Below are 16,327 nucleotides of genomic sequence, written 5' to 3' on the forward strand. Positions count from 1 at the left end.
CCGTAGAATTGACTTTATATTATTATATAAAACTTCATAAACTTTTTAAAATGTAAGTTCGTGAAGCACTGTTGAGTACTAGCTTCGGGAATGGATCGGTAAAGCAAACTTCCATTCCCTCCAAAAGTGGCAAGCGAACACATTCGCTGGCGAGCTATGTAGGAACCAAACTATGTTGTTGAAGTTACAAGAGACATGCACTATGTGTGATAGTTATGAGGACAACGTCAGTTATCTCGTCAATTTGCCATTTTATGTGATATCAAGTTAAAGAATCTCGTGAATTAATACGAGCGTGCTGATGAACCGGTGTTTTTTACGCTAGACTGCTGCATGCTAGCGGGCTTCCGTTAGCCACCGATAGTCCACTGTATACTTACAGTTTGAACTAGTTTGGGCGCGAATTCGACGACAGTTTTGTAAGTCGCATATAAATGTGGAGAATACGTTTGGACTACTGAATCTTATTTCATTTCATGGTATGTTTGTTCTTATGGACCCTCTTTGTGATGTTTCAGTTCGCTGAAAAGCATCTATGGATGAGTTTATCAGTTCCAACTTGACTGAGTGGCAGCTACCAGGGCTGATTGAAAGGTAAGTCATCTTCATGCCTTCATTTTATGGGTATTGTTTTACAGTAGCTACTGTGCCTACTATATGTTCTATACATAAGAAATGGCGGTGGGTCAGTCACTGTAGCTTGTACCAATACCCAAATTTTGATTTGATTTTGATTGTGATCCATCTTGTGATTCCAATATATATTGCTGTTATAGTCAAAAAATTTGCTCACCGCTGCTCTAGACAATGATGACAAACCCTCTATGGTACACATTATGATCCCAATTGGTAAAAAAATGTTTGGGGTGTGTTTTTGTGTTTTAAAATAGACCAAGTAAACATAATCGAGACATTTTCTTAATATTATGTTAGGGTTGATTGCAATACGACAACACTGCACAGTAGTGGGACATATTGAAAACAAGACAGTTTTATCTAAAATTGTAATATTATATTATATTATTTAAAACTCATGTTCTCAACAATCTGGTAATGACACCCATAATTGTCCTACAGATGCCAGGGGAGAAGTCGCCCTGACGCTTCTGCCCATCCTGCTCCCTCCGCCTGTTTTTAAAAAGGGCAGGAAATTGGTCCGGGCGACTATTCAGGAGGTGAAGAGAGCCTTCATCGATGTTAAGCCCGTAAGTAATTTACCTTTCAATAGAAATTAAAATGTAAATGAATTGTGAAATGACTCCAGTTGTTCTTTTACACAGTTTTAAAGAAGGACTCTTTTTATGAGGAGCTACTTGAAAAGATTGTATTTCGTGGAATGTGTGACAACGTAACATTTGGCTGTGTTTCTCATTTCATGAAGCACTATTCTTACAAGTTGTAACTTGGTGTCAGTTGTTACTCCATAGTGATGTGTGACGTATAAACCACAGACCAAACATAAGACTGGCCAAACCCCCTGAATAAATTGTTGAACACTCCATTGAATTTACAGGTGTCATACTTCTCCCTGTAGAATATATATTGAAATAGCTTCAGTAGAGAGCTGATGACAATTGCTCTGCACTGCTAGAAATACTTAAAAAATACTTACCTTTTTTTCTTTTCTCATCATAGGTCGGAGCTAACATGGTGGAATACTTGCAGCAGGCAGAATCGCCTACCCATTTGTGCTGCTGCTCACAGAGCCTCTTGTTCTATGTATATATCACTCTCTCATAGCTGTCCCCCTCACTTGTTCTTAAAATGTTATTTTTTTGTACATAATTTGTTCATATGTGAAGGAAATGTTGTGAGTTGTTATATTTGTATGTTCTGGAAATGTTGAATTTTAATAAATATTTTATTGTTACATTGGTGTCATTATCATTGTAATATATTATTAATAGTATTAGCATACAATAAAAATAAATAAATAATTAAAAAATATATATATATATATATAAATATATATGGTATATTGGCAACCCAACTTGCTGGGTTGAAATAACCCAGCCGTGTAGTAAATATGAACCCAGCGTTGGGTCATTTGAACAACCCAATGTACAACCCAATTGTTGGGTTAAGAGAACCAACCCAACTTGTTGGGTTAAAATAACCCAACGCGAGGTTGGTCCTATATTTAACCAGCGTTGGGTTGGAAAACAACCCAGATTGGGTTGTTTTTAACCCAGCATTTTTAAGAGTGAAACGTACAGTTTGTTTCATTTAGCTTCAAGTGTGTTTAGTGTTGTGTATGCATATGTATTTGTATTTTTGCATAGTCTAATCCAGAGGTGTCCGAAGTGCGGCCCATTTGCTTGCCCGCGGCTGTAGATTCTAAAAATACAATTAAACAAGAAAATTAAAAATGAAAGTAAAACCGAGAAAAAACAGTAATTTTACCAGAATAAAGTCAGAATTTTACAATAGACAATAGACCTGACTTTACAAGAATAAAGCGGAAATATTATCCGTACAAAATATGTAAATGCACCAAAACGCTGCCTTTCCAATCTGATCTGTTGCGTTCAAGTACCATGTTTCTGTAGATCTATCCCAGGGAATTAAAGGGAGAAGCTTTGTAGTAGATATGTTCATGTAGTGTATATTTAACATTCACACAAACACACACACAATAAGAGGTCATTAAACACATCACGTAGTGCTTCCATAATGTAGATTTATTAGAATAATCAGTAGTGCTATAATAATGTGTCGTTCACTGTAGTTTCTGTGAAACAGAAATCAATTTGGAAAAACCAAAATGTGTTGTCTTTTTTTTCATATTTTATATTATTACAGGATTTTAGTCACACAATTTCATGAGCCGTTTTATTTTTTTAAAGAAAATTCTATGGTGACACATTTAAAAAATAATAATAAATACTAATATTGTCCCTTTTTTTCCAGTAGATACCGCAGTCATGGCAAAGAGATGAAGTATGAGTCTGTTGAGGAGAAGAGGACCATCTCTTAATATCTGGAACACAGTAGAAACCTCATCTGTCACTACTTATTTCTGTCTTTTTCAGGAAAAAAAAGAGCTGACTCATCAACTGTGTGTGTGTGGGAGTGGGGGGGGGTGACCAGGAAACACTCTTCAGTCATGTAAGTAAAAAAAAAACATGTAAAAATGCTTAAAAAGTGGCCTGAAGTTACTGCATGTGAACAAAGTAGCTACTGTTGGATGTGATGGGCCTGCAAGCACCAGGAGAGGGGGGGGTGGTCACACTGAGAAAGGTCAGGGGGGCTTGTTACAGTAAAGAGGCAGGAAGGGATGAAGTGAGGGTCTCCTCTAATTGGATTTAGGGGCTCCTCTTCCTTCTTCTGTGCTCTGAGGAAGTCGTAATGTGTGGACTTCTGCTTAGAACCGGTACCCGACCAGCATGCTCATGAGCACTATTGTAGTGTGGCGAGTGCACAAGGGTGTGTGTGTGTGTGTGTGACAGATGAGGTTTGAGTCAGATCAGCCCCCAAAAAACATCCCGACTGTCCCAAGTTGTAGAAGATCTCTATTGATTTTGCTCCTTCTGTGTGCTTCAGAACAGGTTTGTCTTGATGGTGCCGTTGGGTTTTCTGTGGAACGAGGACAGGACTCCCGCAAAAGGCCCCGTCATACTGTCCGCCGGCTGCCAGGCCTTCAGAATCTCCTGCGTCTGGGCGGCGGGCTGAGCCACAGCCGGGTTAGATGGCCCCAGGCTGGACCAGCTGGGCGCTTTGAGGCCCTGTAGAACCGGAGAGCTGGAGGCGTAGCCGCTGTTGGTCGGAGCCGGGCTGGGGCTCAGGCTGGAGGGGCTGCCCAGGTTGCCGTTGGCCGAGCTGGGCAGGGACGCCGTGCTGTCGGGCGTGGGGCTGCAGGTGGATTCTTTGGACTCGTCGTCATCTGATGAAGATCTGGCCTCTCCGACTTTCTTTCCTGCAGAACCGCCGGTAGCAGTGTTGCCCCCTGGGCCGCCAGAGCTGTTGGCTTTGGCGTTGGCGGCACGTTCTTGCTTACGGAACTTGGCACGCCTGTTCTGAAACCACACCTGGTACACACACAAACCATGTTGAGATCTGGATCCATCTTCTACAACACAACAGTCCTCTAAAAACACCTCATATCATCTCACCTGTACTCTGGCTTCTGTCAGGTCTATCTTCAGGGCCAGTTCTTCTCGGGTGTAAATGTCCGGGTAGTGGGTCTCTGCAAAGACTCGTTCCAGCTCCTTTAGCTGGGAGCTGGTAAATGTGGTTCGGATGCGCCTCTGCTTTCGTTTCTCATTCAGGCCCGAAGGGTCTGAGAAGAACTTGTAAGGAACTGTAAGGGGAAGAAAAAAATTTATATTTAATACACACTTTATGTATTTTTGTCTTTTTAAAGGAAACCAAATGGGTTTCACAATACAAATCATATACAACATTTTACATAATCCACTTTATTATAGTGACATTGTGTAATATCATATATTTTTTTAAAGGGGGTCAAGCCATTGATTCAGTTTTGTATACATTGTATATTATTAGATCTTTAGTTGATTCTATTATGATGTTAAGAGATGATTTTGGATTTTTAACGAATAGCAGAACTTTTTAAAATATTTTTTAAATCAACAATAATGCATTGTAATTCATTCATTACACGATTACATTCATTTTTATTATTTATAAAATATGTAGGAGTAAAAAGCCTAATTTCTCTTACAATTTCATCTCATATACAAAATGCTAATAGAAAAAAAATATTTTTATGAATGGATATTTTAATTTGGTGAACGAAAAAAAATATCCAAATGGCAAATTTGACAACGACAGGGACACAAATTCTCCCGAAGCTCAATGAAATATTTGACTATGACACTAAATGAATATAATAAAATATATTTCCACAGAAATATTATTATTATTGTTATTATTATTATTATTAGTGTTCGAGACAACCAGGCCTAACAACAACAGCTTCTGCAGGCATCAGGTTATTAATCACTATTTCAGCTTTTTTGTCTTTGTAAATAAAGTTATGTCTTCGGAGAATGTGAATTATTATTATGTGAACTATAATAATTCCCTTTTTTTTGCTCTGGTTTTTCCAGGTAAGTCTGCTCTACCTGATGAATAAGGAGCCGGCTGGTGGTCCCTCAGGGCTCCCAGAGTACAGCTAGCCGTGCTGAGCGGGGTGCATCCCGGATTGGAGAAGGGTCCGCTCCGGATGGGGTTGTACTGGAAGGAGCTGGCCTGGCTGCAGGAGCTGAAGTCCGCGTAGGCCGACGCTTCCATGGCCGCCATGCAGGAGTCATAGGAGTTCAGGTAGGAGTAATCCATCTTATACATGGAGATCGGCCGGCTGGTGGTGTCCGCTATTCCTCCACGCGTGTTTTGCCTCCCCAAAAGTTGCCGCTAAATAGCCGCGATGTCTTCCTTCTATCTAATCAAATCCAATCCAGCGTCTTTTTCCTGCTACTTCTTGCGTGGGTCTCGCTGTCCGTTTGACAGCACGCCGCTGCTCTGCTCCCGCTTATAATAAAGTTGGCAGAGCAAAGGGACAATAGCGAGGCGGTGGTCTAGTTTCCATGACAATGATAGCCACGCCTACTGGTTCGCGGTCACGCCCACGCGCTCGCCAGAACGCCACACCTCTATTGAAAGTCATTGTTTCTGCCGTGAGTCCATTATCGGACGGCATCGCTCCATATGAAATTGCTGTTAATCTGTTATTGTGAGCACATTTAATACCGTGTTTAATTTTACTCTACATCGAATAACCAATGTTCATTTGCTGTTTCTCGATTATTATAAACAGGAGCAACATACACATACGCGAGATTAGACATTATTATTATTATAATAATAATTATTATTATTATCTGCTATATAAAATGACTTATTCTACGCGGGAGGTCTTTATGTGGCTGGGAAATTCCAGATGTGACGGGTGATTGCTGAGATTAAAAGCTTTGATTTGATTCCGATCACTTTTACGGACGCGTCACAAGATTGCGCGTCAGTTTGATGGATGGACGACACTGACACACACACACACACATTTATATATATATATATATATATATAAAGAGGAAGAGAAAGGAGTGGCCGTAGAGACTAGCGAACAGTCACCGTAAACACATTGACGCCCCATAAATTGGTTTAAGTTTATTGTTGGATGTCATAAGATGTGATAAGTCATATTGCACGCTTCATAAAACACACACACACAGATACACACACATATATCACACCTATCCTGTCATTAAACTGACACATTTTCCCTTTTTTTATGAATTTACTATTCAATGTGTATTTAATTGTTGGTGGCTGAGACGGATAACAATTATTATAATATGTTTTATACGTTTATTTGGTATTTATGGGGCCCAAATAAATAGAGTTTAATTAAATTAATTCATGTCACTATTGCACTAACTGCTATTTGTCATTTCTTAAATGAACAAATCAGGTTGAATTACATTTTGGTTGCATCTCACCCCTAAAATGGCGTCTATTTTAGAATGATAATATTGAAATTATGGAGATAATTGTTGTTTTTTAAATTAAAAAAATAAATAAGAATTGAAAATACCACCCATTAATCAATTAATCCGTTTGATATACTGGTAAATACATGCTAATTATTATTATTATTATTATTTCAATGTGTTATTATTATTATTATTATTATTATTATGCGTTTTTGTCAATATGATCTCAGCATTATCATAGCATCTTAGGCCCACGCAGCCAGGAGGCCGTCTGGTGGGTTCAGAGGTGACTTTACAGAGAACATTTAACAGTTTCCAAAGTTAAACGACTCAAACAAACAAAAACAAAAAGAGCAAACCTCCCGCTTTTTTCCTTCTTTTTTTGGGGGGGAGCCATTGGAACATTTAATCCCTTCAAAGCATGCAGGACGCTCTCTTCCCGGCCGCTAATCCGCCCTTTGGTGCTCCACTTAGCGCAGGGGGAGACCTCTCCTTCACGGAGGTTTTAACTTTGGACTTTTACATTCATGACGGAAACAGTAACGTGGATCTTTTTCATTCATGACGTTTGAGTCAACACGTTAGGGGGGGGGCACAATGGTCCCCTAGAGGCCCCTGAGGGCCCCTGAGAGAGAGACTATATAGGGATTATAAACGCTTCTGGGAATCCATACCTCACATATGAACGACTGGTGTAATTTCAACATAAACAATTAGTGGGTGGGTGCATACAATATGTTTTGTGTATGTGTGTGTGTGTGTGTGTGGTGCAAAAGTGAAGCTGTCACTCATTCCTGCCTGCCTCCATCCGTCATGCAAACTGAAGGAACATGCATCATCATCATCATCATCATCATCATCATCATCATCATCATCCCCCCAGGTGCTGCAAAGTTGTTTCCTATCCTGATGGATGCAGGTGCAAAAATAATTATTATAATAATAATTAATCACACTATGCATTATGACCAGAATTTGACATAATTACATTATCCTTTTCTTTTCTTTTTTTTTTTGTAAAGTCGACATTTGAAAGACTTATCGACCACTTTATTAGGTACACCTGCACGAGCCACATATAATAACAATATATGTATCACTATATTGACAGTTACTATGGTACCCATTATGTCATTGTATGGTCATATCACCTCGTACTTGGGTACTGGACAAAAAATAAAAAAAATAAAAACAAAACAAAAAAAAACCCTTAAACTATATTATGAAAGCAGGAAGTGAACAAATGTAACAGTTACTGATTGTAAAAGTACTTAAAAAATATAAAATAATTAATTAATAAAAATGAATTAATATATAATATAATGTAATTAAGTTTAATATGTTTAATAATTTAATAAATAAAAAATAATAAAAAATAAATTATAAAACAATAAAAAAATTAAATTGTATTAGGAAACAGGAAGTGAACAAATGTAACAGTTACTGATTGTAAAAGTACCAGATGGAGGGGTAGGATTTAATAAGCTTTGCTTCTTCCTACTCCTTTTGGACATGTGGAACTGGGAACTGATTATGGGATGCATTCAATTGTAATCTGATGCATGTTGAAATGAAATATAACCATTACCGTATGTTTATTATTGTCGATAAATAAATGAAATTGAATTGAATTCTGTCCAATCAGCTGCAGCAGTGGAGACTAGTTGACATGACTATGAGTGTTGCTGTCTTCCATGCAATGTTGATATAAAGTGACCTTACATGAAGTCTGTGCGGACCCCCCCCCCCCCCCCTCCCCACACACACACACATTGATTCAATGGCGTGTAAAATAACATCAGCAGTCACCCATCAGTGCAGGAGTCTGCAGCACAGCCCTCACTGTGCACTATTTGATGGATGACAGCCGTTGGTTTACATGCAAGGACCCCCCCCCCCCCTTCCCTCTACATCATGCAGTCTCGGGCCCTTGTCTCCCCCCCACCCAAACATCTTTTGCTCCCAATTACTGCAATGCACCGTGACGCTGTCTGCGTGGACACCATCACACGCCTCTCAGCGCGTTATAGAGACGACAAGCAACCATGCACAGCAGCACAGCAAGTTGCGTTCAAGTGCTGATGTGTGCTGATGTGTTCAGCAGCAGCATCGTATAATGTGCAGCACGATATCAACACTCTGGAAATGATTAGATGACAATGAGTCTGATGTATTTGTGGTTTATCGGGGCTAAATAGAAGCAATAGAAGAACAACAATGAGGATTAAACGCATGGTACAAAGATAGACAGGTTTAAAAGACATGGTGGTGCGTTCACGTCTTTCTGTGTAACATTTATTGGTCAAAAATATCCTTTTAAAATAAAAAAAGCAGTCATCCAGTAATAATTATTGTTATAATAGTATAATACATATTTTTTACTAGAATATAATTAAAAAAGTGATGAATGTTAAGTTATAATTATAAAAGGAAGAAATAGTCTGAAAATGTAGTACATTTGCAAAACCAAGGCCCTAATTTTAGCACAATAATATAGTAATATATTAGGAAGGAAAAAAGGGCATTTTTACAGAAATAAAGCTGAAAATGTAGTCAAAAAATGTGCCAAAAAGTAAGCAAATAGTTGTAGAATTAAGCTGTAATTTAAGGGGATACATGATAAAATGGCAAAAAGAAATTTAACAGAATAAAAGTCATACTAATTGAAAAATGTCATCATTAAATGTAAATTTAAATTGTCATTTTACAAGAAAAATAGCAAGACAATTGTAGTGCGTTTGAAACAATCAAAAATAATAATATTAACAAAAAAGGTGGCCCTTTTGAATGATATAAAGCTGAAAATGTCCAGTTGTAATAATTAGGTATTAAAGTTGTAATTTTACAACAAATAAAAAACATTTGTATAAAAATAAAACTAAAAAATACAGACACACTCCACCATCGACACTATTGTAGAATTTAGCAGGAAAACATTTTAATGTGGATTAATATGTAATGTAAGATAACATCTTCATGCAATATAGTGTCCAGACTATTGAAAAACAATATTTGCCACAGTTATGTGTGCAGGAAAGAATAAAAGCCAAAAGAAGCGGTGCACATTATTGAAAAAAAAAATCAAATATCATTCATATAAGCATCCATGATGCATGCATACATGAAGGGAGGGCCGTTGTCCTGCAGTATGACGCTAACGGGGATAGGCATGTTACTTAAAAAGAAGCTTTTTAAGATAAAAAAAAAATGAAATAAAATAAACGGGTCCCGGGAGAGCCGAGCAGACGCGCACGCATCTGGAGCGTCCACGCGCGTGCACGTGCTGGTAGATGTTCTCCAAACAAGCTAATTAGATCTGCAGCTCTCAAAGCAGCCCAGCGGCGGGCCTCGCCGAGCTGTGGAAACTTAATTGAATTACATTTCCCGCTAAACTAATTAGGCTGCAATCTGCCACGCGAGCTGTCCCTGAGCAAGGTTCGAATTAGGCGGAATGGATTTGTTCCTTTTCTTTAAAAGAATGACGGACAGACTGCTTGTGTTTTTCTTTTTCTGCTGCTGGTGGTTGTTCTTTATTAGCCTTTTATGCTAATTCTCTGGAGGGGGGGTGTCACGTGATGAACTCATGCGCGTGCACCACCACAACAAAGACACTCGGTAAGTCATTTTAGTGCTAGCAGAGGTGTTCAAGGTAAAAAATAAAGACCAAAAAGTTGTTACGCATAGTGCGAAATAATAAGAATAATATGCTTTGTCGTCGTTCCTTCACTGTGTGGTTCACAAAGAAGCAGTCTCAGTTGGGAAGTGAAGACTTGAGACTTGATTTTTTTCTGCTGCTGGTGGTTGTTCTTTATTAGCCTTTTATGCTAATTCTCTGGAGAGGGGCGCGTCACGTGACGAACTCATGCGCGTGCACCACCACAACAAAGACACTCGGTAAGTCATTTTAGTGCTAGCAGAGGTGTTTAAGGTAACAAAAGACCAAAAAGTTGATACTCATAGTGCGAAATAATAAGAATAATATGCTTTGTCGTCGTTATTTCACTGTGTGGGTCACAAAGAAGCAGTCTCAGTTGGGAAGTGAAGACTTGAGACTTGATTGTTGAGAGCTTTAGGTTCAAGCCTGCCAGCGACTCCATTTTGAGAGATACTTCTCCCATTTGCTTCACTTACTCTTAAACAAATGGGGTAAGACCTCCCTCCCAACCTAAATGGCGCCATCCACCCTTTTTTGACACAGAACCATGACCTCACATTTGTAGATGCTGAGTCTCATCCAAAAAACTTCATACTCATACTTCATACTACCGCCCCAGTAAAAGCTAGTAATTGCACATTGTAAACAAACAGATATGAAATCCTAAGGCCCCAAACTGGACCCCTTGTTTACCAGGAACTGGGTAGATTTATTGCTGGCAAAGTGAACCAGGTGCTATATGAACGTACTCACACAGGACACTGTACACGACGAGTGACTTTTCCAAGTCCATAAAGCACTAGTGGACCAGTTGGGCGAACTCCCAGTGCAAGGGTGTAGAGCTGGTTCAGTGTTCCTCAACAAGACAAAAAACACATTGCACCTCCTGTAGGTTTGACTAAAGGTCGTACCCTTCTCTACAGCACTTAAGGAAACTCGCAGGCGAGTTCCTGGTGGGTGTCGAGTGGAGGGTGGGAGAGATCAGTACACAAATCAAAACACAATATGCCCAAAATGTATTCCTGACACCACAAACCTAATACAGACGTCCGGGGCTTATCACACTCCCTGTCAGCCTACCATTTAAGCGGGTCTTAGAACAGCGCAACTGCAAAAAGCCCCTTCTCTCCCTGCCCGGCTGTTTTTTAACATATTTCAGATTGTGCAGATGCAGAATCGGACGGCCAATAAGAGGCACTCAGAAATTGACTTTCCCAGTTGAGGATTTCATCCTCCTGTGGTTGGAACCCATCCTTTGGTTAATCATCTTGATAAAAGGGACCACAATCCTAGCCTATACCAATCCGGAGGTACTGTGGCCGATGTTCTATGTTGAAGACATGTGCCAACTAAAACAGTCCCAAAACATTCAGAGCCCGAAGAAAATCAGGACAAAACCCATTCACCCCTACAGCTTTGCAATTTAGGATTTTGTTTTGGACGACCTCAGAAATGTCAGCCATGGATCCCGGCCAAAGCCATGCATTTCAAGACCAAGCCATGGCCTGTCATCTATAGGACCTGTTTGACTTGGGAGACCCTACCCCGACCAGGGGCTTACGAGGATCACTTTAGCAAATTAACTACAAAAAACGGAACTCTTGAAATCAAACAACTTTTGCACCTTAGTAAAATCTGTTTTCTCCGGGTACTCCGGTTTCCTCCCACATTCCAAAAACATGCTAGGTTAATTAGCGACTCCAAATTGTCCACAGGTATGAATGTGAGTGTGAATGGTTGTTTGTCTATATGTGCCCTGTGATTGGCTGGCCACCAGTCCAGGGTGTACCCCGCCTCTTGCCCGAAGACAGCTGGGATAGGGTCCAGCATCCCCGCGACCCTCGTAAGGATAAGCGGTAGAAAATGAATGAATGATGTTCTACCTGTGCATGGGTTTCCAAATTGTCCATAGGTATGAATGTGAGTGTGAATGGTTGTTTGTCCTTATCTACTTTGAGTTATTTGTTCTGGTTTGTGGCTGCACGGTGGTCGAGTGGTTAGCACGCAGGCCTCATAGCTAGGAGACTCGAGTAGAATTCCACCCTCGGCCATCTCTGTGCATGTGTGGGTTTTCTCGGGGTACTCCGGTTTCCATCCCACATTCCAAAAACATGCTAGGTTAATTAGCGACTCCAAATTGTCCATAGGTATGAATGTGAGTGTGAATGGTTGTTTGTCTATACTATGTGCCCTGTGATTGGCTGGCCACCAGTCCAGGGTGTACAGACAGCTGGGATAGGCTCCAGCACCCATCTTGTAAGGAAAAGCGGTAGAAAATGAATGAATTAGTAAAATCTGTTGACGTGCATTTGCATATTGTAAACACAATTTAATTAGTCTGAGCCTGTTGACAACATTTACAAATATTACATTTGGACTATTCAGTATGTGGGAAAGATTTGGACATCCCAATATAAGAATGTCTGAGCCTCTTCATAAAGTGAGAGATGGCTGGACGAAGCTTATCGATTGCTTTTCCCGGCCTCAGTGAGAGGAGGAGGAGTAAGAGTAGTAGGAGGAGGAGGAGGAGGGGAGCGACATGGCTGAAAATCCAGTGTTAAGAGCAGGAACAGATATGATAATGATGGGATGATCCAGTCGTCCCATCATTCACCACCTCCACCTGACTGCACTACCCCTACACACTCAATGGACACAACACAAGGCACACCTCCGCTATCCGTTCTCTCTTTACAAAAATAATTATGCTTACTTTTTTATTTGAACTGGACTAAATGTGGACTAAACAATACAGTAGGAAGTGGTACCGAAAGTATACTGCATATTTTTTCAACAAACAATAGCCAGTGCACAAATACACACACTGGCCCCACTATAAGGATGCTAGCATTTATGTAACGGACCCACTTTAGCATTATAGCAACATCTTGTTGTTTTTAACTTGTAACACTGATGCATTGTGTGACATTTGACCCTTATGCATCTCTTCCAGCACCTTGAACCCGCCTCCATTTGTCCTGGCAGCAGAAGATGGACACACACACACACAAGCGAGCAAGCAGGCGAGCGAGCGAGTGAGCAAGCGCTGCGGCAGGAAGGTTATGGACATGATGGAGAGCCAGGTTTGTGTTTCTCCATAATCTAATCAGAGAAATGGCAGCAGTCAGAAATAGCCCGACGAACACACTAAGAGCCCCTTCTCCCCCCACCCCTTTAAGACTCGTCTTCATCCTCAGGGAGGGGAAATGAACACACACTCGTGCACACGCTGAAAAAAAGCTAAAGTGCACAACCTGATACTACTTTAGACATGAAAGATGTCTATTGCATACACTTTTGCAACCATATGTATTAAGTATCATTGTCAGTCATACAGTATGTAATCATTTTACATATTTATCAGGTGTTTAAAAATCCAAAATGAATGGAATTAGAAAATGTCAAAGGTATAAAAAAACCTCATTGATAAAAACAGGAAAAACAGTTGTTGTATCACAGTTACTATTTACTTTGTCATACAGTTGCAATACTATTCATTCATTCACTACTGCTTATCCTCACGAGGGTCGTGGGGGCTGCTGGAGCCTATCCCAGCTGTCTTCGGGCACATATAGACAAACAACCATTCACACTCACATTCATACCTATGGACAATTTGGAGTCGCCAATTAACCTAGCATGTTTTTGGAATGTGGGAGGAAACCGGAGTACCCGGAGAAAACCCACGCATGCACGGGGAGAACATGCAAACTCCACACAGAGATGGCCGAGAGTGGAATTGAACCCGGGTCTCCTAGCTGTGAGGCCTGCACACTAACCACATGACCCTCAGTTGCAATACTATGCTATAATATTTTGACCTGCGCTGGATGGTGTTAGCACATGTAAGAATGTATTGTATCATTTAAAATATTACATTTACTACATTACATACACATACTGTAAGTACAAATAGGAGGACCAACACAACAGTGCAACAAGGACTAAACATTGTTTTGTTGTTGGGGGGTCCAGGGAGTGAATGAATGTTTTCCCCCTGCATACTAATTCTTCCCCACGGAGAAAAGCATTGCAGCAGGCTGGATGTGATGTTCTCTGCATTCCCTGCAAGACAAGAACAGAATTCCAAAGAAATTCTCCTGTCATGTCGTCTCCCAAGGTGGACAAGGCATTATTGTAGTACGACTCCCACCCAGGGACACACACACACACACATCCATCAGCGGTGTCAGTCAGTGTGACACATACAGAACAAAAACAAGAATTAGCTTTTTGTTGTGACGACTTTATTTACACGACAGAGGTTGGCACACAACGGTGACAAATGTGGTTCCATTACATCTGAAACATTTATGATCCATTCTTTAATGGGAATATTCTATTCTTCACAGCGCAAAATTTCTCTTAATGTCAACACAGCACAAACTCTTCATAATTAGCATGCATAATCAGAAGCAAGTCACATAAAACTTGTATTTATATAACACCATAATTCAACTGGACTGATGTACATCTGCTAAATTGTATTGTAATATTTATCAACCAGTGCTTGTGAGGGATTCTTGCTATATGTACAATGTGCATTAATATTAAAGTGAATATCACACATCTATGATATACAGAATATTTAATATTTTTCAACTAGCTTATGCTTTGCACAACATGTTTGTAATGATAACGACGCACATATATGAGTGTGCAAGACATGCGTCCTGGAGGTTGTGTTAAAATTGCCATATTGCTAGTGCACGTGTGTAGTGAAAGAAAAGAGGCCGTGATGTGTTGCAGTATCAGAGGTACTTTTTTTTTTATTGCTAAATACGTTCCAAACTCTTAATGTTCGGGGCTGAGCGGAGGGCGGATGTCCAGCGTTCTGGATGAGCTGTCCTCCCCGACCACCTCCAAGCGTAGACTGGCCGCCCCGCGCTCCTCGCGGTTCTCGGCCTGGACAGAGAGGCGTAGGGTGCAGCCTTTGGGCAGCAGCTCCTGCTCGTAGGCTGCAGCCAGCTGGTTTACCACCCGCCGTTCCACCTAAAGACAGAAACTGTCAGAGGCCGGCTGCTTTGTTGTCTATTTCAACTGAGTAACATCTGCCAGGGGTCATTTTGGTATTTTAAATGTACCTCATGTTTGATAGAACGTGCTCCATAATGCAAGTTATATCCGCCCGCCAACAGGTCCAGGACTGGGCGATCCCACTGGAGAGTGATGTCATGGCGCTGCTTTGCCTAATGATGGTGCACACACGGGAAAAAAGACAGATTAGTCACGTCTGAAAAATATGCAATAAACACAGTATGACAAGAGAGATGAACGCGGAGGGAGAGAGAAGATGTCCTGCAGCATTTTTACTGGCTCTAATCGACGCTTCCCTAATGCGTTTTTTTATCAAACACCAATCAATAGTAATGATCAGTGCTGCTTATTTAGCTACACGTTAACACTATGGTCAATGAAGAGGCAGCTATGGATACTTGGAATACACATACTGTATCATGCCATGTTAGAACCAGGAACCTTATTTTGTGAGTTTCTACTAATACACACATACACAAACAGTCACGGAGCGTCACAAGTCAGGCTGCGATCAGTCGCCTGCAGGGCTGTGTTGGCTGTTGGGACACCGACGGTAATATTAATAATTAAATATTGATGAAGACGCCACATGTTAAAGACTGTAATCACATTACAGCGAGTGGCACTGGCACATTATATTGATTTGTGTGTGTGTGTGTGTGTGTGTGACAGAGAGGCACAAAGATTCTGCAGGACCCAGTGGGTGAGGCCGTGTATTCTCACTAGGGGACATGCAGGCTTATCATCCAGGGTGCAAGGAGCACCCACTCATGCCGCTGTTAATTGTGTGAATGCTGAGAGCATTTTTACTTTACTTTACTTTTATTGATTGTCTGCTAACTCCTTCCATGTTTCCAAACCAATCCAACATTGAAATGTTCAGCTCTGTCCGGACATGTTCGATCTATCAGATATGTGTTCAAATCCCACAATTTCAGATTTTCTGTGACATTAGCCACGTTTACATGAGGAGTTTTTCTCTTTCCGAAAGGAATCTTTCCGAATGACCTTTCCGAAAGCAATGGTATACATAGAAAGGAATATTCCAATCCTGTGTCTCCATGCGCCGCTATAATCAACCAGAATAGTCAATGGGGCATGCCCAGTAAAGCGTAAACATCAACATCACGTGACTTCCTCGAGTTTTTCTTTGCTAGTTTTTCGTTTGTCCAGTCTTGAA

The 16,327-nt window shown here is 40.6% G+C and overlaps 2 protein-coding genes and 1 long non-coding RNA gene across 3 annotated transcripts in view; 1 reads left to right on the forward strand and 2 right to left on the reverse strand.

Annotated features, from left to right (window-relative positions):
- Positions 1-13: 13 nt before the first annotated feature.
- Positions 14-1,832, forward strand: LOC131134468 (uncharacterized). The gene is made up of 3 exons (XR_009131398.1): positions 14-594; positions 1,078-1,205; positions 1,636-1,832. It is a non-coding gene; the product is annotated as an uncharacterized LOC131134468 (long non-coding RNA).
- Positions 1,833-3,458: 1,626 nt separating this feature from the next.
- phox2a (paired like homeobox 2A) lies at positions 3,459-5,352 on the reverse strand. The gene is made up of 3 exons (XM_058079438.1): positions 5,088-5,352; positions 4,113-4,300; positions 3,459-4,028 (listed from the first exon to the last, which is right to left on the reverse strand). Exons 1-3 carry the CDS (start codon positions 5,308-5,310, stop codon positions 3,540-3,542), a joined length of 900 nt encoding a protein of 299 aa, XP_057935421.1. The 5' UTR covers positions 5,311-5,352; the 3' UTR covers positions 3,459-3,539.
- Positions 5,353-14,332: 8,980 nt separating this feature from the next.
- clpb (ClpB family mitochondrial disaggregase) overlaps positions 14,333-16,327 on the reverse strand; it is a 34,016-nt gene continuing 32,021 nt past the window's right edge. Inside the window, exons 15-16 of the mRNA XM_058079437.1 lie at positions 15,195-15,299; positions 14,333-15,102 (exon numbers count right to left, since the gene is read on the reverse strand). Of these exons, the coding sequence (XP_057935420.1) occupies positions 14,905-15,102; positions 15,195-15,299 (303 nt within the window). The 3' untranslated portion in view covers positions 14,333-14,904. The remainder of the gene's footprint in view (positions 15,103-15,194; positions 15,300-16,327) is intronic.

Source organism: Doryrhamphus excisus, chromosome 8, assembly GCF_030265055.1.
Source record: "Doryrhamphus excisus isolate RoL2022-K1 chromosome 8, RoL_Dexc_1.0, whole genome shotgun sequence".
Taxonomy (NCBI): domain Eukaryota; kingdom Metazoa; phylum Chordata; class Actinopteri; order Syngnathiformes; family Syngnathidae; genus Doryrhamphus; species Doryrhamphus excisus.